Below are 20,000 nucleotides of genomic sequence, written 5' to 3'. Positions count from 1 at the left end.
CACAAACCAGAAGTCTTTGCCACAGAACTTGGTCCCCTTAGCCGCGTTCTTTAAGTAGCGGGCGATCAGCATGCCGATACTGCCAGTGGTCATCCACGCTATCAGCATCAGACAGCCTGCAGGAGAACACGCCCATCAGCAGGAGAGCACAACATTTTAAATTATATGCGGATTAATAAAATCATTACACACTGAATTATGCAGGAATTTTGAGAAATCTGTAATATAATCCATAGTAAATGACAGGAATAACTCTGGAAGTGTAAAAGGTGAAAAGGTGACATTATTGGTGTGAGTGGGACCTGACCGTGGGCTTTAACGATGGGGGGGAACTCCTCTCTGCTCCCCAGGCTCTGGTTGCTGGACAGGTCCACTTTCGAGCTGCTGATGAAGGGGGTGGTGCGGTGCCCCTGGATCACACCTGTTCAGGTAAAACATCCAGAGTTTCATCATCACACAGAACGGGTAAAGACTGACAGACCTCTGAAATCGTCCGTCGTTCTGTAGTCTGTGGTGGTTGGTTAGTGTAGTGGGTAACACCTTTGCCATCTACGCTGTAGACTGGGGTTCAATCCCCCACCAGGGCAGCACTCTACACTATACTAATAGTCCTTGGACAAGACTCCTAACACCACCTTCACCTACCTGTGTAAAACAATCCAATTGTAAGTCGCTCTGGATAAGAGCGTCAGCCAAATGCCATAAATGTAAATGTAGTCACCGCCAAGCCCGTATTCAGAGCTCATCTAAGGTGTGGGCTGCTAAGCTTAAACTTGGATTACGTCTAGGTTTGTCTACTAATCCTGTCGCACCAAAGTTCAAACCTATATTGAAAATAATCAGGGTTACATTTAAACGGTCATTTTAATCCTGGAGTGCAGTCACAGTAAATCTAGATTAAACTTAATCCTGTTGCACCATCGCTTAAAACTCTGATTGAATTGCGGGATTAAATTTAAACTTACAGGTTGGGCAGTGTAAATTTTACAGTTCTACAGAACAGAAAATCTCTCAGAGTATGCATAAAGCATCTGAGAAAACCTGCTTGTAACTCACTCACTCATGGTTAACAATTATCCCCACTAGAGGGCGCTATTAGCACTGAAATAACTCTTGTGTGCATCAATAAAGTAAATGAAAATAAACACAGCAGCTGGATCTGCATGGATTGTTTTACAGAAGCGTGTAAACAAACACTTTTTAGAAAGATGGTGCTTCAAGGGATCTTTACTAAAGAAAACGGTTCTACATAGAACCATGAACACTCAAAGAACCCTGTGCATGATTAAAGGACCCTTTGCTTCATGAAAGCGTTAATGGAAAATGTCCATCAATGTTCTGTAGGGTTCTACAAAGCACCCAAAAGGGTTCTTCTATTGTTACAAGCTTAACACCGCAACGATAGAAGAACTCTTTTCGGTGCTTTACAAGGGTTCTAAGAACCCTTTCTTGATGTAAAAAACGCATTAATCATGCAAAGGGTTCTTTTAGCGTTCATGGTTCTACATAGAAACATTTTCTTTACTAAAGAACCCTTGAAGCACATTCTTTTTTAAGTGTGTGATTAAATGGTTCTTTGCATGGTGAAGTGGTTCTTCAGACTGATGGAAAATGTGTGGTAGATGGTTCTATATGGAACCAAAAAGGCTTCTTCTATCATTACAAGCTTAATACAGTAACAATAGTAACAGAAAGCGTTTTGTGTGCTATGTAGAACCCTTTTCGAAAAGGTTCTATAAAGAACCATTTACCACCAATTTGAATTTGAATTTCATGATGCAACAAACCCATTAATCATGCAAATGGCTCTGTGAGTGTTCATGGTTCTATGTAGAACCATTTTCTTTACTAAAGAACCTCTGAAGGATGTTTTTTTTTTTTTAATGTGTATCTAATAATATCTACAATTGATGGTTGGATCATGTTGAGATGATCATCTACAGCTTATCTTATTTCCTAACTATAGTATTTACTCTCCTCACAGCCTGAGGAGGTGTTTGATCCGGTAAGTTGACAGAGCTATTTATTCCTTTGTGTGTGGATAGATGAGTCAGCAAAATGTAGGCATGAACTGTCACCTAAACTCCTATCATCAAAAGGAAACGTCGATTTTTTTATCAGACAGTTTGTTTTGAAAGTGTAAGAGGTTAAGCATCTCTGCAACAACGCTGGTTCTGTATTACTGAAACTCTCAGGTGTTATATCACTCTTCGCCACTAGAGATCAGCCTCACCTGAATACTGACTCACTCCCTAGTTGCACCTCACCTGCAGCTCATTTACCTGCCTATTTAAGGACCTTCAGTCCACTGGGGCTCTGCGAAGTATTGCCAGATCATCCTGAATTCCAAGCCTTGTTTCTTAAACGGTTATGATTTTGGACTGCCTTGACCCTTGTCCATAGTCTTAGCCTCTACTTTTGGATCTCCCTTTGGTGCCTTTCGGTGGAGGTTTGGACTGTTTTTGACTCTGACTCTGTTTTTTGTGTTTTGGAGTAGACGGGCACATGGATTCCAATCATTCTGGAGAGTCTTCCTTACAAAAACCTATATTACTGATGGTAGAGGTTTCGGCATTGCCTATATTACTGTTGGTAGAAGTTTCCTTCAAAAAAGCTTTTTATTGCACAGTTATTTTCTCATGATTGACCAAAACTGTGTCTTTAGGTAAATAATTTTTAAATCATTTTTAAACATAATATGAACTAGCCAACTGCGCTTTACTTTGAATTGAATAGACCAATAAAAACACAAAATCATTTCTCCATTAACTCCCACTCAAAGCTAAGTTGCCTTTTTGTTTGGCTCCAACAGCGACAAAATATCTTATACATGAGCGTTTCGGTCCCACTTTATATCGTGTTTCTAATAACTGTAGTTACTTGTGAATAACATATGTAACAACTGTAACTACTAATGATTTAGTCACTATTACAGCTGGATTGCAGCTCTACAGCCTATGTAATTACACATCTCTATCTTAATAGTTGTAACTGCCTATTCTCTCATGTAATTACACGGGTAATAACATAAATGTGATTACTCTTATCCTAAAGCGTAACTTTTATAGCATTACTTATGGTACATTACACTCAAATCAATGTCTACATTACAACTGCATTATTACACAGTACCTACATAACAGCTACACAGGAACTGTCCACTTATTTTAAAGTGTAACTTTAAGACTGCGCCAAAGGAAAGTTCCTGTGCAGAACTTACACCTGTTTAATTACATGACACAAAACAAGTTGATACACATGTGTAATGGCATAGGCTGTAGTTCTGTAATCCATCTGTAACATTGCCTAAATTCATCATATGCATCAATTACATTGTTGTTACATATGTTATTCATGTGTAACTACAGTTATTGGCGACACTTAAAATAAAGTGGGACCAGTGTTTCTTTAAACAATATTATAGAGTAATTTTACACATTGTACTGATGTGAACTGGTGATTTGCTTTTAAAACTTGAGTAAATCTGATTCATTGCATTTTGTGAGTTCAGACCACGCCTTCAGCATGGTGGTGGTAGTATGAGGGGAGGCTGATTGAGGGAGGGGGAGAACTCTGAGAACTTGTACTGAAGTTCTGGTCAGCTTCTGCCTGTAGTTAGAAGACCAGACCCCTCATAGCTGTAGTAGGACTGATGTAAGACTGACGAACAGGGAGGAGATGTGGTGGCGGTGGGGATTGTGAACCCTGGATGTGGTGAGGATGTGAATTTATAGGGCTTGTGATTGGAAGAAGGAGGGGTTTCAGGCATGCTCCTCCCCCAAACTTCATTTTTTTACATAACTACATTTAAGCAAGTAAGAAAAGCTTCAAAGCTTGACGTCTGCTCATTTTTCTGTGACTTGGCTTGAGGCTCAGTGCTGTCCCTGCGTACCTGTCTGGGTCTCGCCGTAGGCGAGGAAGATGTAGTAGCTGCTCTGAGAGGAGGAGCTCCGCGTGGTGCTGATGGGGTTTCCAGAGGTGAAGGAGCAGCTGATCACCCCATTAATCAGTGACGAATTGAAACCTGAGACGTTCCCCTTCAAACACAAACAGATGAGTGTGAGAACATACAGGCAACACGGTAACGATGTGGGTGTGTTCAGGGACGTGACAAGGCATTTTGGGATGGGTATATATTCGGGGGTGCTAAATTATAAGTACAGTGAGACTGTTTTAGGCGTCGAAGGTTTAAAAAGCTGTTTATCTGGGCGAAGAGAGTTTATTTGCTTAGAAAAACACAATATTAGGATAAATACAAACAATAATAATAAAGTAAGTAGTTATTTTATGTAGGTCAGCTTATTTAACCATTTCCAAACACCTCACGGAAGCCCAGTGATGTGATGTAAAGGGAGCGATGATGAGGCGGACGCTGAGAGAAGCGAGATTTATTAGGGGCAAATCCATAATCAGGGTCAAGACAGTCCAGGGTCAAATAAAAGAGCCAACACGGGGAAATGGAGGGACAGACATAACGAAAAGAAATACAGACTAAACACAAAAACAGAGACTAGGAAAATCGACGGAGGGCAGAAGATACGACATCAAACAGCACAATACAAAGACCAGCAAACAACTAGGGAAAAACAAAGGGCTTAAATACAGAGACAACGAGGGTTAATAAGCACAGGTAGTACAATTAAGGGCAGGCTCTGGAAACAAGGGGGCAGGACCAGAAAAAAACAAGGAAGCAAAAAAGCACATGGAGGACTGGGAGGGGCCAATCGTGACAAGTGATAACTGTAGTTATGATCCAATGCCTGATTTGGCTAGTTAATACTTTGTTATGCTAAATCCAATGTGCTGCTGATGGAATTTAATAAATGGCTGGGAGCGTCCAGGATAAATCTGGAACCAGAGATAAGAAATGCTCATCACTCTTTACTGTATTTGTCCTTTTGAGGTTATTCTGATGACGCAGTGCTGTGAAAATCCACCAGTTAACCAAAGTCAATTGACTATTGGGTTCACTTCCACTAACAACACCCAGGCGTGATCACTGTCAGACCTGCTGAGTCTAGACATCGCTTAAATAGAACCCGTCTGGTAATGCGGAGCAGCTAGAAGGTCTCTAAAGAGATTTAAATACAGATGCAAAACAAAGTCATTAAATCCTACCCATCTGGAAGGGGTTACAAGGCCATTGCTGAGGCTCTGGGACTCCAGAGAACCACAGTGAGAGCCATTATCCACAAATGGACCTTGGAACAATAGAGAACCTTCCCAGGAGTGGTTGGCCTACTGAAATTTCACAGCGTGCATCAACGGCTCATCCAGGAGGTCAGAAAAGAGCCCAGATGAACATCTAAAGAACTACAGGCCTCACTTACGTCAGCAAAGGTCAATGTACATGATACCACAATAAGAAAGACACTGGCCCCCAATTCATGTTAAAAAATTCTCCAATGTAGCGAAATTAAAACAATTCTGCAATGAAAAGTGGGCTGAGATTCCTCCACAGCAGAGTAATGAGTCTTTTAGAAGTTCTTGTAATCGTTTGTTTGCAGTTGTTGCTGCTGAGGGCGGCACAAACTCTACTCTACAACAAGCACAGAGAGGTGTATATATACCTTATTTAGACTGACAGTCTAAAGGAACTGCTCACATGCATGTGTGAGATTAATGGGGTTGTACTATACTGATGATAGTATGTGGTTTTGGATGAGGCCTGTGTTTATATATAAGTTCTTTCATTTGGTCCATGCAGTTGAGCTATCCTGAAAGCAGGGGGTGCTGCTACACAGCTGTGTGTGTTCTATGTGTGTGTGTGAGAGAGTCTACGAGTGTGTATGACTGAGTGTGTGTGAATCAGTGTGGTTATAATTACATATAATGAGATATAATGGTGATAATAATAGTGTAACAGCAGTACCAGTGTGATGTTGCCCGGTGTTGTAGTTCCGGTGGAGAAAGCGTGCTGTAACTGGATATTGCCATTACTGTCCTTTCCACAGATATAGATATCATCGTTACCCTTAGAAACAGAAACAAGCACAGAAACACAAAAAAAGCAATGATTATCACACAGTGATTCAGGTCTGCTTGACCATTTCCTGACCTCTCTTTATCCCTCAGAATTAGACAGGCTGTTTTTGCTACTGTGCCTTTAAGACTGACGTATGTAAATGATCTCTATTCAAACTGGCTGCCCTGTATTTTGTCACATTCAGAAGTCCCTCAGAGCTGAAACACACCTTATAACTTCTGTGTGAGTGGGCGGGGCTAGACTGTCGTAGGCTAAATAGGTGGCTATATCTAAATGACTGACATCACAGAACACAATTATTTCAAATAGGGCTGTTTTTGCTGCTCATTGGTTTTTTATATAAACAAAAAGTTTCATCATATAGCTAAAAATAGTAGTAGCCATGAATTTTGTCCATTTTTGTCCATTTTTATATGACCTCATTTCCAAAAAGGTTGGGACCCAGTGCAAAACATAAATAAAAACAAAATACAATGATGTGACAATCATTTTAACACTGTATTCCATTTACATTTTAGAAATTGTATTGTTTTTTGAAAAGGATTTGAATTTGATGCAAATTTGAATTTGATGCAAGCTACATGTTCCAAAAAAGTTGGGACGGGGTGACAAAGGGCTGGTAAAGTTGTGTAATGCTTAATGAACACCTGGTGGTTAATTGGCAACAGGTTAATAACATGACTGGGCTTAAAAAAAGCATCTCAGAGAGGCGGAGTCTTTCAGAAGTAAAGTTGAGGAGGGGTCACCACTCTGTAAAAGACCACCATCAAATAGAGCAACAACTCAAGAAGAACGTTTCTCAACATAAATTAGCAAAGAACTTCTGCTTTTCATCGTCTACGGTACAGAATATCATTAAAAGACTCAGAGAATCTGGAGAAATCTCTGTCTGTGAGGGACGAGGCTGAACACCAGTATCTGCAGACCGTGATCTTTGGGCCCTCAGGCAGCACTGCATTAAAAACAGACATGGTTCTGTAGTGGAAATCACTGCATGGGCTCAGAAACACTTCTGAAAACCACTGTCTGTGAACACAGTTCATCACTGCATCCACAAACGCTGTTAAACTCTAAAACACAAAGAAGAACCCAAATATAAACAGGACCCAGAAACGCTGCCACCTTCTCTGGGCCTGAGCTCATTTAAAATCGACTGAGGGGAAGTGGAAAAGTGTCCGGCGGTCCGACGAATCAACATTTGAAATTCTTTTTGGAAATCATGGACACTGTGTCCTCCGGGCTAAAGACCACTCAGCTTGTTTTCAGTGCTCAGTTCTAAAGCCAGTATTCATGATGGTTTAGGGGCCATTAGGGCAAATGGCCTGGGTGACGTGCCATCTGTGAAGGCGCCATTAATGCTGAATGATATATACATGTTTTGGCAACTTATGCTGCCGTCCAGACGACGTCTTTTTCAGGGGTGGCCTTGATAATTTCAGCAAGAAGATGTCAAACCACATTCTGCATGCATTACAGCAGCATTGCTCCATATTAACTGACCTGCCTGCAGTCCAGAGCTGTTACCACTGATAACATTTGGCATGTTATAAAATGAAAAATATGAGAAAGGAGACCCCAAACTGTCGACCAGCTGAAATTTCATATTAAACAAGAATGGGAAACATTGTACTTTCAAAACTACAGCAGTTCCCAAACATTTACAAAGTGTTGTTTAAAGACGAGGTGATAAAACACAGCGTTAAACAGGCCCCTGTCCCAACTTTTTTGGAACATGTTGTTGGCATCAAATTCAAAATGGGCAAATATTTTTCAAAAAGCAATAAAATTTCCGAGTTTCACCATTTGATGTGTTGTCTTTGCAGTATTTTCTTTTAAAAATATGGTCTACGTGATTTGCATATCATTGCATCCTATTTTTTATTTACATTCCTCACAGCGTCCCAACGTTTTTTGGAAATGGGATTGTAGATAGCTGTATGTTTTATTAAGGGAAATTTGAGCTTTGGTATTTATCACCTGTTGTGTCATAAGCCAGTTATGAAGTGCTGAATTGACTTTACATGACACTGAGAAAAGTGTGAGATCATCATGGGTGACTGTAAACGCGACTAATGTGCTCAGGTTGTGTGAGAATTCAGCGTAAACAGCGTGATTAAATGCGATGAATCCGTACCATCTTTTGGTCGTCGGAGAAGCCAATGGAGACGTAGCCGTCTGCGCTGCCGACGATTTCAAACTTGTACGGAGCTCCAGAAGCAGACTGTGCAGCGGACATGAAGTAGCACTTAGAGTTTGAGGAGGGGTCACAGCCGCTGGGGTCACTGAAGCACGTCTTAGTGCTCCCACAACCAGAATTCGATATGGCACTCTGGACAGAGCAAGACAGGCATTAGCAGTGAGCAGCGATGGATGGTTCTCAAAGCATTAGAGGGCCCATTTAAAGTGCAAAGAGAAATAGATGATGATGATGACGATGATGATGATTTTTACAATTCATCATCCATTCATTATCTGAGCCACTTATCCTCCTGGGTCACAGGGGTTGCTGGTGCCTATCCCAGGACTCACTGAACACAAGGCCTGAACACCATGGACAGGTCACCAGTCCATCACAGATGGTTGTTGTTGTTGCTATTATTATTATTATTATTATTATTATTATTATTATTATCTATTTATTTATTTTAATCTGGAGCAAGAGTCAATACAAGTAATCAAGAAAGAAATAATTTGTCTTTTAAACAATAACATATTATAAATTGTTCTTAATATGACCAGAGGCACTAATGTTCAGTATCATTTTATTTGGAGTGGTCCTTTGTAGGTGATTAATAAACTCCTAACAGATTCAGTAACACATCAACAACATATCAGTTGAGTAGCAGTAGTGAAGCATACATGAAGTAAATATCTTGTAGATGTTCTGTTGATACATTACTGACATTGAGTAGATGTATTATAAATGTGTTACTTCCATTATGCAAAATCCAACCTTATCAACCTTACCCAACACCTAACCCTTACCTTAACTTAACCTCAACCTAGAACCTAATCCTAACCCTAACCTTAACCTCAACCCAAAACCCTAATCCTAAATTCCAACCTGGCCGTAATCGTAACCCTAATCTTAATCTCAACTGAAAGCCTAATCCTAACCCTCACCCTAGCCCTAATCCTAACCCTAATCTTATCCTCAACCCAAAACTCTAGTCCTAAATCTCAACCTGGCCCTAATCCTAATCTTAACTTTAAAGTCAACCCAAAACCTAACCTTTACCATGGCCCTTATCCTAACCCTAACCTTAACCTCAACCCAAAACCTAACCCTCACCCTGGCCCTAATTCTAATCCTAACCTTAAAATCAACTCTAAACCTAATCCTAGCCCTCACCTTGGCCCTAATCCTAACCCTAAATTTGACCTCAACCCAAAACCTATTCCTGATCCTGACACTGAGCGTCTGTTGAGAGTTTGTTTTATCTAAGAAGGACACTCAGAATAAAGTGCCACTCAAGGTTCTGTCGTTTGCACTAATCATTTGCACCATTTAAATATCAGCATTTTTAGAAGTAACTGCCTCTAAGTGCTGCATTTTCAGTGAATATATTGATATTATTTGCTCTGGAACTGTTCTCCCTCTTTCACACTGCTGTGCATACTCACCGATCGTGAGTTGGCTGGTGATTGAGTAGAAGACCCAGATGAGGCAGAGTCAATTGGAATCTTTGGTCCACTGTAGGTCACCGCTGCACTCTTCACTCCCACCCAAAAGGTGGAGAAATCCCTGACAACTGTTGCTCTAGGAAACAAATGATAAAGTAACATGCAACAGTTCATGAGGCTAATTAAGTCTGGGATGGATTATCCATCAAAGGAATGGTTTACTGAGAACAAATCAAATGTACACAGTTTTCCCTCTTACTCCACATGCAGTCAATATGTCTGAATTTTCCTCCCTTATTTCTGTAGTGGACCTATAATCACCCAAAATTACCCCAAACAGAGAGATTTTGGGAGATCGCTAGTGATGAATAACATGGACCTTGTTCATCTGAGCTGGTCATTTGCTTTGCTTAATGTTTATATTAGGTTTATATTAACCTTGAGTGTGCTTGCTACCAGAGGTGGGTTGTAATAATTATATCCATGTACTGTAATATTTAAATGATTTGTACTTTTGTAGGTATTTTCAAACAATAATACTTAATATCTCCCTTAGAGATAGGGTGAGAAGCTCTGCGATTCGGGAGAGGCTCGGAGTAGAGCCGCTGCTCCTCCACGCTGAGAGAAGCCAGTTGAGGTGGTTCGGGCATCTGGTAAGGATGGCCGCTGGACGCCTCCCTAGGGAGGTGTTCCAGACATGTCCGATGGGAAGGAGACCCTGGGGAAGACCCAGGACATGTTGGAGGGATTATATCTCTCGACCGTCTTGGGAACGCCTCGGTATCCCTCCGGAAGAGCTGGAGGAGGTGGCGTGGGAGAGGGAGGCCTGGGCCTCTTTGCTTAGGCTGCTGCCCCCATGACCCGGACTCAGATAAGCGGTGGAGGATGGATGGATGGATGGATGGATGGATGGATGGATGGATGGATGGATGGATGGATGGATGGATAATACATAATACATTTTACTCAAATATCTGCTGTTTTACGCTTTACTCACCAAGTTGGTCTGACAAAACCGACCTCTTTGTTTTATTATTATACTTTTTTTGAGATTTGGTGACTGATCGCTTGTACAGTTTTCTTAGAGCGTTCACTTCAGTTCAGTTTTCTGTGTTTGTGGAACTGAACAGTGGAATGTTGAGAAAGTTTTATCTACCACAAATGATGTCACAAAGGACACCCTAGCAGCCACCTGGGATACCATAGCAATGACCTAGCAACACCTTAGCAACCAACTCAGATTCCATAGCAATGGCCTAACAACCACCTAGAATACCATAGTAATGGACTAGCAAAACTTTAGCTACCGCCTGGGATACCATAGCAAAGGCCTATATAAATGTATATCCTTAGCAACCACCTGGGATACCACAGCAATGGCCTAGCAACACCTTGGCAACCATCTGGGATCTCAAGACCAACAATCTTCACCTCCTATACTGACAGATGGTGGATGAACTAAGAAGTTCCTCTGCAGTTCTATATGGCCAAGTTCACATTACAAGCCTCGTTGCTCAAATCCGATCTCTCTGACTCGATGGTTCACACTCATTTAGGTAAGTGATTCAAATCTGTCATTAACGCGATGAACTGGCCTGAAATGACCCTCATGAGCTCCTTCTACTCAGTAACGTCACATGACTGAACCACTGCATCATCAGCACAAACGAGCAGAACGAGCTTCACTGAGAAGATCATTAACTCTGATCAGCTCTCAGCTTCATTATTAGAGCCAGACGGAGGAGGAAAAGGTGAGCTGAGCTGCTTTAACCTCTGTTAGGTGCTGCTGCCATGGTAACGCTGAATGATGGCGCACAGGCATGAATTCCAATCTGAGCGCCACATTAAGGTCACATGGCCATGAATCGGATACATATCCAGTCTAGGACCACGTATGAAAGTGGCTCAGGTCGAATTTGAAAAGATCAGATTTGTGTCCACACAGCTCTGAAAACACCAGATCTGAGTCACATTAGAGCAGAGAATCGGATTTGTGCCTCTTCAGCCTGGAAATGTGAACGCAGCCTCTGTAACTTAGTACTTGAGTAGCTTTTGAGCTGCTTGCTTCGTACTGCTACTCAAGTTTTTACTGCACTTATTTTTTCCCTGCAGTCACACTTTCACTTGAGGATTAAAACCCTCTACACAACTTAACAACTCACAACTTAACAACAAAGTACATTTTCAGGTTTAACAATGTAATACATGTTTACATATAAAGAGAGCAGCCCTGTTACCTGAATTCAATGTTCTTGCTGTTTCCTGATGCAGACGCTTTCCACTTACTCTGAATTTGTGATTTGGAGGATGCTGACGTGTGAGAAACAGCTTTATTCTGAAATCAGACAACAGATCAGACTTTATCAGAATTTATTTCCATCTGCCTCCAAAACCAGCACTGTGCGACATTTTTAGTTTTAGTCTCTCTCTAAAGAATCTGAATCAGAGTAAAATAATTCAGATGATACATTTACATGCACAAATAATCTGATCATTTGAAAACTCTACTAGTTCTGCATGAAACTGCCACTAATCATTTTTTCTTCTTAACCCTTATTAATCATTAATATTGCGAAAAACACATATTTCCAAAACGGCAACTTTTCAGGAGAAGGAAAAAAATGACTTTACTTTTTATGTAAGTCAATGGAACCAGACATTTTTCCAAGTCATTTTGGGCTGTTTCTTTAGGTTCTTTCATCATGAAATTTAAATACAATGTAAAGGGCAACAGGCATTTTCAAATGATGTCACAGACTGAAAAAATTTCTGACAGCAGTGATATACTTAATATAATATGTCGGATTGTAAAAGTGATATGTTCAGTGTCTTTTTGGGCGCGTTGTCTTGAGCCAACACTGTGCAACAATGAAAAGAAATGAGTATCACACAAATAATGTTTTTTAGTTCTAAATATTGGGGGAAACAATTAACTAAATTTAATGATCTTTAAATATTAAAATGCTGAAATAAAAAAGCTGGTTATATCCACTCTACTGTCACATGATGTTGCTTACAAGAAACCTATTTATTTTGAACCCCTTAAAAGTCCAGGGTCCACCAGCAGGCCCAACGTTTTATTACACACTTCGATAAGCTAAGAATAGGTCAGCCAGTTTGCATTGAAGTCCCTGTAGTTATGGAATAATAAGCATTATTATGTAATAAGCCTGGGATTTTCATGGGTTAAGCAATTTCTCAAGTCCTTAAAAAGCCATGTGTATGATACTGAATGCTAAAAACTTCACATTCCAACTTTCCAGTAATTTTAAGGCAAATAAATTTTGAAGGAAGTTGCTCGGTGCAAAGAGTTGTCCTCAACAAGCTGCACTAATAGACATGATGACCAAGTACAAGTATTTGTTACCCTGAGGCAACAGTATTCAGCTGAAAGACAATAACAGTGTTTATGTAATATACAGTATTTTATCCATATAGAACTGATGTACGTATTTGCATCAGCTTAATTCAGTGCAGCGCCTTTTAAATGTGAAGCACCCCAAGGACTAAGCCTGTAAGTCATTCACTCACTCACTCACTCATGTTTAGCAGGTTAAAGATTCTCCTATTAACACTCTCTCAGTGCAACTTCTGGCACTTTAAAAGCGAGGTGCTTTGCAGTAGCTAGGCTTCCATTCAGATATTGATATGTAGATTTCGACATGACAAAGACCTATAAATACTGTCCTACTGCCCTTTTATTATGCACATGCTTATTCAGCATTGTCATTATATGCTGTTACTTGCACCTCCTTGTACAGTCATTATTGCATTGCTTTTTTATCTCAGGTTATAAATCTTATTGCATATTTTTGTATATTTGTTGTTGTGTGTATATACCTGTATATGAGTTATGACAAAATTTTGATACAGTGTTTTGGTCTGACAGCAGTGGTAGCCCAATCATCAGGTTATTCAGCACCATCAAAATGGCAAAAAACAAGCATAAATACATTATAGTGTATGTTTTATATTAGACACATAGTGTCAGTAGAAAGGTTTTCATCCAGCCGTTTAACTAAATCCAAGCCAATAACTGAAATGTTGCAAAAAAGAAAAAAGAGAGAAGAAAACTCTGTGTTGTGCTCTTAAACACATCTGAGACATATGGAGTGAGTTCTCAGATGGTTCTTTAATATCACGCAACTGGCAAACGGCTCAGGGGAAGTCCATTAGTCAGCTGTAGTACCTTCTGTCAGCTGTTTACCCTTTAATATCGCTGATATGCTTTCTCTCTGATAAGATAAAGGCACATTTAATTCATCTATCAGTCCACGGGAACCTGCTGCTGCCACAGGAGTGAGGTAAATCATGAGTGACAACATACTGGAATAATAAACAATGTAAATACAAATAGAATAAAGTCATGTGACCAATCAGGTGGTTCTGTTTTTGAGGCTGCAGCTACAAAATGGGACAGAAGGCAGCAGGTTCCCGTGGACTGATAGATGAATTAAATGTGCCTTTATCTTATCAGAGAGAAAACATATCAGCGATATTAAAGGGTAAACAGCTGACAGAAGGTACTACAGCTGACTAATGGACTTCCCCTGAGCCATTTGCCAGTTGCGTGATATTAAAGAACCCTCTGAGAACTCACTCCATATGTCTCAGATGTGTTTAAGAGCACAAAACAGAGTTTTCTTCTCTCTTTTTTCTTTTTTGCAAAAAAAATTTCAGTTATTGGCTTGGATTTAGTTAAACGGCTGGATGAAAACCTTTCTACTGACACTATGTGTCTAATATAAAACATACACTATAATGTATTTATGCTTGTTTTTTGCCATTTTGATGGTGCTGAATAACCTGATTATTGGGCTACCACTGCTGCCAGACCAAAACACTGTATCAACATTTTGTCATTTTCAGTTTTTGGCATAATTTCATACCAAAAATACCAACTGTCCTTAATATTGTGTGTAAATTTCATGATGAATAGATCAAAAGAAACAGTTCAGAAAATAGTCTGGTTCCATTGACTTACATTAAAAGTAAAGTAGGTTTTTTCCTTCTCCTATTAAGTTACCATTTTGGAGATACGAGGTTTTGGTCCGACAGCAGCGATGTCATAGAATGTTGTTCACATAGATTATCAATGGCTTTAATGATTCAATCATGTTTCATCCTTGTATCTTTCTAAGCATTTTATGGAATCATTTCTTGAGGAGAACTTACAGCCTCTGAAGAGCATGCCAGTAGTTGAGTATTGGTGCCCATTAAAGTGAAGGAGCCCATGGGATTGCTGCCTCCAACCTCTCGAGCCTCCAGCAGGAAGCCTTTAAACGAGCCCGAGTTTGCAGTGAGCGTCACTGAAAAGCAAGAAGACTCATGTTTATGATCTATTTGCTTATCTCCTGTTCCTTAAACTAATTATAGACCCACTATATATATATATATATATACAGACTCAGTGTCCCACAACACATACCACCCCCATCAATACAGAGAAGACGCGGAGCTGGCTAAGATTCGCCCCATGGACCCGTGTTTCACTCACAAATACAGCACAATATAGAAAGCGTGACTGAGCTGATTCTCTTTAGTGAAGAAACTGAAAACATTCCATTGTGCTTTGCTTTTTCTGACTGAAAATATCACTGTTGCCAGAACAAAACCTCATATCTCCAAAATGGTAACTTTACAGGAGAAGGAAAATGCATATTTTCATTTTAATGTAAATCAATGGAGCACATGTTTCCAAGCACTTTTGGGTCATTTCGTTTGCTCAATTCATCATCAAATTTATACACAGTGTAAAGCACAACACGTTTGGAGGTGAAAACTTGGAGATATGAGGGAGATACGTTTGTTCCAGCAGCGGTGATATGCATCTGTGGCTGTTATTTTCAGCTGTTTAGTTCATGAGAAGTCAAACAAAAGAGATTGAAATATCTGAATATAAGCGAGCCCAGCCCACCTGTGATTGCCTGTCCGTCTGTATAGGTGCTGTTGTCCACGCTGATGGAGTAAGGAGCCTGACTGTTTTGGGGACTATTACTGTTGTGGCTGGGGGTCATACTACCACAGCTGCTGGACACCAAACCATTGTCAAAACCCTGCACCATCCGCGCACAGACCAGGAGCATCAGCCAGGCCAACATCTGCAGGACAAATCCACAGTGAAAGACAGAACAGCACTAATGTGACAGTCCATGTTGAAGCTACAGCATCAAATCCTTTGGGAAAAAAAATACAGTACAACTGACTGATAGTTACCAGTAACCAGAAGTGTGTGGATCAACCTGAAAAACACTGTAAAAAGTTAGGTCAACCTAAAAATTTAAGGCAACTAACTTCAGAGTTTTTGAGTTAACCCAACTTGATGAAATAGGAGTGAAGCCATAAAGCTGCCTTCAAATTTTAAATTGACCCAACTTTTCCTTTTTTTCAGTCTACAATGACATAATGACTCAAGTAAAAGTTCCAAGTAGCAACTTGAGACAAAGAACAACACTAGATGCTCAAAAACCACTGAAGTACTCAGTAACGTAAAGCACTGAAATGGAAATTCTTAGTCCATCTTGAATCTATCTGCAGGTGCAAAGTTGGGCCCACTGGAGATTTCATGTTTGGATCCCTTGCCTCACCTTACTTCCCTTAGCAGAATCAGTCTACTGCGATAAAAACGTCTTTTTTGTAATAGTGCCATGATTCCAACTGGAGGATATTGTGGAGGGTGAGTGTCATGCACAAGAGCAAGTGGTAGAAGAGAAATCTTGTAAATTGATAAAGAGCTGTAGTGTAATCAGATATAAGTTTTTGCGTATGACTCTGAAAAAGAGGAAAGGCCAACTTGGAAGATACAGTTTACAAAAGCGGCAATGTCCTATAATGTCCTATAATGTCCTATAATGTCCTATAATGTAACGTGCGGACAGAATTCCAGACGCTCACGAGTGAGACGTTATATAGTTTAATAACAAATGCAGCCAGGAAAATCCAAAGAGGGAGAAACTCAAATCGTAGACCAGTCCAAACTCACAACACTAACAGTCCAGGCAGGCAAAGGTACTCGAGGGCAAAACAGGAATCGAGAACAGGTCAAACTTGGCGAAGGGTTGAAACACGGAAACCACAATGGGGAGAAAACGCTCAGTGATTGCATCTAACAATACCTCACAAAGATACAAACAAAAGTCCCAGCTTATATAGTCTGAGACTGAAGTCTCTCAGGTGAAAGTGTTCAATACGCAGGCGACTGTGATCGCTGACAGGTGTGGGGGGGAAACCACGTGATCTGTCTCGGAATCCTGGGTATTGAAGTCTTTTCCTAAGATAGAGTCTGGGTGCCCATGGTCCGTCAAGTGATCTCCCCAAGCACTCTGGGAGATGAAGTCCGACTCCCGCATCAAATGCGTGACACATAACATCAGGCTATAGCCTATTCCTGACAGCCATGCAGTCCTCACTGTACCTATTCCAACAGTTCTTTCCGCATTTGTCCAATTAAGACTGCATAAGAGTTAAAAGAGTTAGAGTTCAAATCAGACAGCTGAGATGTGCAAAGATGAGGAAAGACACAGCAAAATTAAAAACCAAAACCTAACCATGTTAGAGTAAAGCACACTCCCACAACCAGCATGACAAATGTTTTGTTGCATGGCATGTACTACCCTGAATAAAGCAAGGACACTTGAGGCAGGGCTGAGGGGTGAGCAAACATGCCACCCGACAAAAGACCAACTCGAGGTGGGAGGGCGGGAAAGCTAAACTTCGGACTGGGTAGGGCTCGGCAGTCCAGTGCAAGGAAGGAGACTCGGATGCTCCCGGCAAGTCATGGGGCAGAAGGACCATGACCAAGTTAGGGAAGGCTCTGCAGGCAGCAGACACAGCCAAGGTCGCAGGGCCTCATCAACATTTTCAGATGCAGGTGGAGCCTCATTGATGCAGGCTTCCTTCATTGGTGTCTTCCAATGCAAAGGTTCTGCTCAGAGCACAGAGGGAAGGGGGAAGATCTCCGGTCCTTTTTAGAGCAGGTAGGGGACGGGAAAGGAAAGCTCCTGTCCTTCTTGGAGCAGGGAGGGGTCGGGAAAGAAGAGCTCCTGTCCTTCTCGGAGCAGGGAGGGGACAGGAAAGGAGAGCTCCTGTCCTTCTCGGAACAGGGAGGGGTCGGGAAAGAAGAGCTCCTGTCCCTCTCGGAGCAGGGAGGGACGTTCCTGCCTCTGGGCACACCAAAGAGTATCACTCCACCAGCAGGCCTCTGAGCACCTGGTGCTTCACCACCTCTTGTTCCTCAAGCTGCCTCCACTGCCTGTCTGTGTGGTGGAGAGCAGCCTGCAGTTCTGGCCAGCAGGCCACTGCTGTGGAGACTCCCTCAGTGTGTCTTTGTCCTGTTTCTAGGTTTCGGCACCACTGTAGGACATCCTGCGTTACCCAAGGTACAGGAAGGACGCTTGAGGCAGTTTTGAGGATTCCAGCAAGCGTGTTCTTTATTTTCACTCACAAAACTAAAACTAGCCACCTCTCTGTGGCTACTAAACTACACTTTTCAACCCCTTTTTATCACATGCAAGCTTGTCTGTGCTTGGAGTTCTGGACCTGCCTTCCTGCCGGCTCGCACGCATGGCACGTGAATATAGTCCATTTATCTAACCCGGAATGTGTTCCAGGTATGCGTTATTTGGCCACAGCCACTTCTTTGGTTTGTGTCCTCAGTGTGTTTATCAGACACACATCTGCGTCACACATGAGGAAAAAGATCGGATCTGGCCGCTTTCACCTGCTGCGTAAACGTAGCCTTAGCCTTAGTTTGATGAGCTGAAACACTGGAGTGTTGGGAAGGGGCAAATACTTTTTCACAGCACTATACATATACATTAACTGTGTTATATGTTTGGTAAAACAAACATGTAAACACGTTCTAATCTGCATCCACTGCACAATTTACAATCTTGTTATAGCTATTTTAGCCTCAAGCTGAAACCAAATATGTTTCAACCTAAAATATTTAGTAGTATTTAATAAAATAATTAAGGTAATTAAGGTTCTGTTCTTCGTTCAGTGGAGCCCAAATGAAACTGTATTAAGCCTTATTCATTACCGTCTACTTTAGTGCAGTCTTATGCAAAAGTCTGGGCACTCTGGTCAAGTGACACATTTAGTTAATTTAGTAAATAAAAACAAGTCAACACATTTTAATGTATAATTCCTGTTTATGTACTGAATTCAGCTTATTGAAAAAATAAATAAATAAATAAAATGTGGCCTGAGTAAAAGTTGTTGTTTTTTTTTGCCAATATGTTAAAGTTGGGTTGTTTTGACTTATTTTCACGTAGAAAACCAAAATATTATTGACCGGGCTGTTCAAACATTTTGCATGTATATGACTGTATATCACAAATAATTGCATTATTGCATTATTATTTGTAATAATGAACAAAAAAAGAAAAAGAAAATAAATCAAATATGTCATAAAGTGATCCAATGATGACCTTATGTTTAAAAAATGTTTACTGTAGCAGAACCTTTAAGAATCAAATGCTGACAACGGTAAATAAAAATAACATGAATTGAGGTGACTAATTCATGTTCAACAAGTCTTATCATGGTTTTGGTGCATTATTATAACTTATAATGTAATTTTTAATGATGTTCACATAACAGACCTCCAACTGTGGACTAATACAGGTCATAATGAAGCTTAATGCAGAATAACTACACCGTATAGATGTGTGTACCTGAGGCTTCACTGAAATAAACCCCTTAAATGACCATAACAAACTCCCAATTACATGTTCCTTAAACCAGTGAGACCAAATATTCTCAGCTGTAACGGCCTGAGGCTAAAACATTTCTTATTGTACGAAAGCTTTTAGAGCACTGTGCACATCTGATCCTGCGCATTAGGCTGATAAACCACACAACACCTGGCCAGGTGTACAGAGGAGCGAGTACCTGTAGATCAGGTAGTCTTACCTGTGACTTCAACACTGGAAACTTTAAATGAACACCTGTTGACTCACCTTAGCTGAGGAGACGAGCGGTCGGAGTCTCTAAAGCTTCCAGTTGTAGCCGCTGCGGTACAATGACGAATGCACACCTGAGACACCTGAGACAGGCTCTTATAGTGGGCGGAGACTCAGTCTGGCAGGTAACATGGGCTGCAGGCTTTGGTACTACATCACTGTAAAGATTGAACAGACTGGGACTGCGCTGTGAGGAGCAGAGTGATCTACATGCCGGGGGGGATTAGAGGAGAAGAATGGAGCTCTCACAGCTTTTGAAGGACCATATCCTTCGTTTTTGTGTTTTTATGTATTTTGTATGACGCTGAGCTCCATTTGTGACGTATGTGTAGTTTTGCATGCCTGAATCATTTTCCAACCTCTCTTTATCCGTTAGAATTACACAGGCTGTTACTGTGGCTTTAGGAGTGATTTATGTAAATGGA

At 40.9% G+C, this 20,000-nt stretch overlaps 1 protein-coding gene across 1 annotated transcript in view; it reads right to left on the bottom strand.

Annotated features, from left to right (window-relative positions):
* zgc:163022 (putative ferric-chelate reductase 1) overlaps window positions 1–19,623 on the bottom strand; it is a 34,157-nt gene extending 14,534 nt beyond the window's left edge. Inside the window, exons 1-10 of the mRNA XM_037536726.1 lie at window positions 19,573–19,623; window positions 15,528–15,711; window positions 14,786–14,919; window positions 11,848–11,945; window positions 9,611–9,746; window positions 8,121–8,315; window positions 5,873–5,974; window positions 3,893–4,037; window positions 308–421; window positions 1–116 (exon numbers count right to left, since the gene is read on the bottom strand). Coding sequence (XP_037392623.1) covers window positions 1–116; window positions 308–421; window positions 3,893–4,037; window positions 5,873–5,974; window positions 8,121–8,315; window positions 9,611–9,746; window positions 11,848–11,945; window positions 14,786–14,919; window positions 15,528–15,711 — 1,224 coding nt within the window. The 5' untranslated portion in view covers window positions 19,573–19,623. The remainder of the gene's footprint in view (window positions 117–307; window positions 422–3,892; window positions 4,038–5,872; window positions 5,975–8,120; window positions 8,316–9,610; window positions 9,747–11,847; window positions 11,946–14,785; window positions 14,920–15,527; window positions 15,712–19,572) is intronic.
* Window positions 19,624–20,000: the final 377 nt, after the last annotated feature.

The sequence above is a fragment of the Pygocentrus nattereri genome, chromosome 3, assembly GCF_015220715.1.
Source record: "Pygocentrus nattereri isolate fPygNat1 chromosome 3, fPygNat1.pri, whole genome shotgun sequence".
NCBI classification, from domain to species: domain Eukaryota; kingdom Metazoa; phylum Chordata; class Actinopteri; order Characiformes; family Serrasalmidae; genus Pygocentrus; species Pygocentrus nattereri.
The sequence above is the reverse complement of the archived record's forward strand: the minus strand, read 5'-3'. Positions and strand labels throughout refer to the sequence as shown.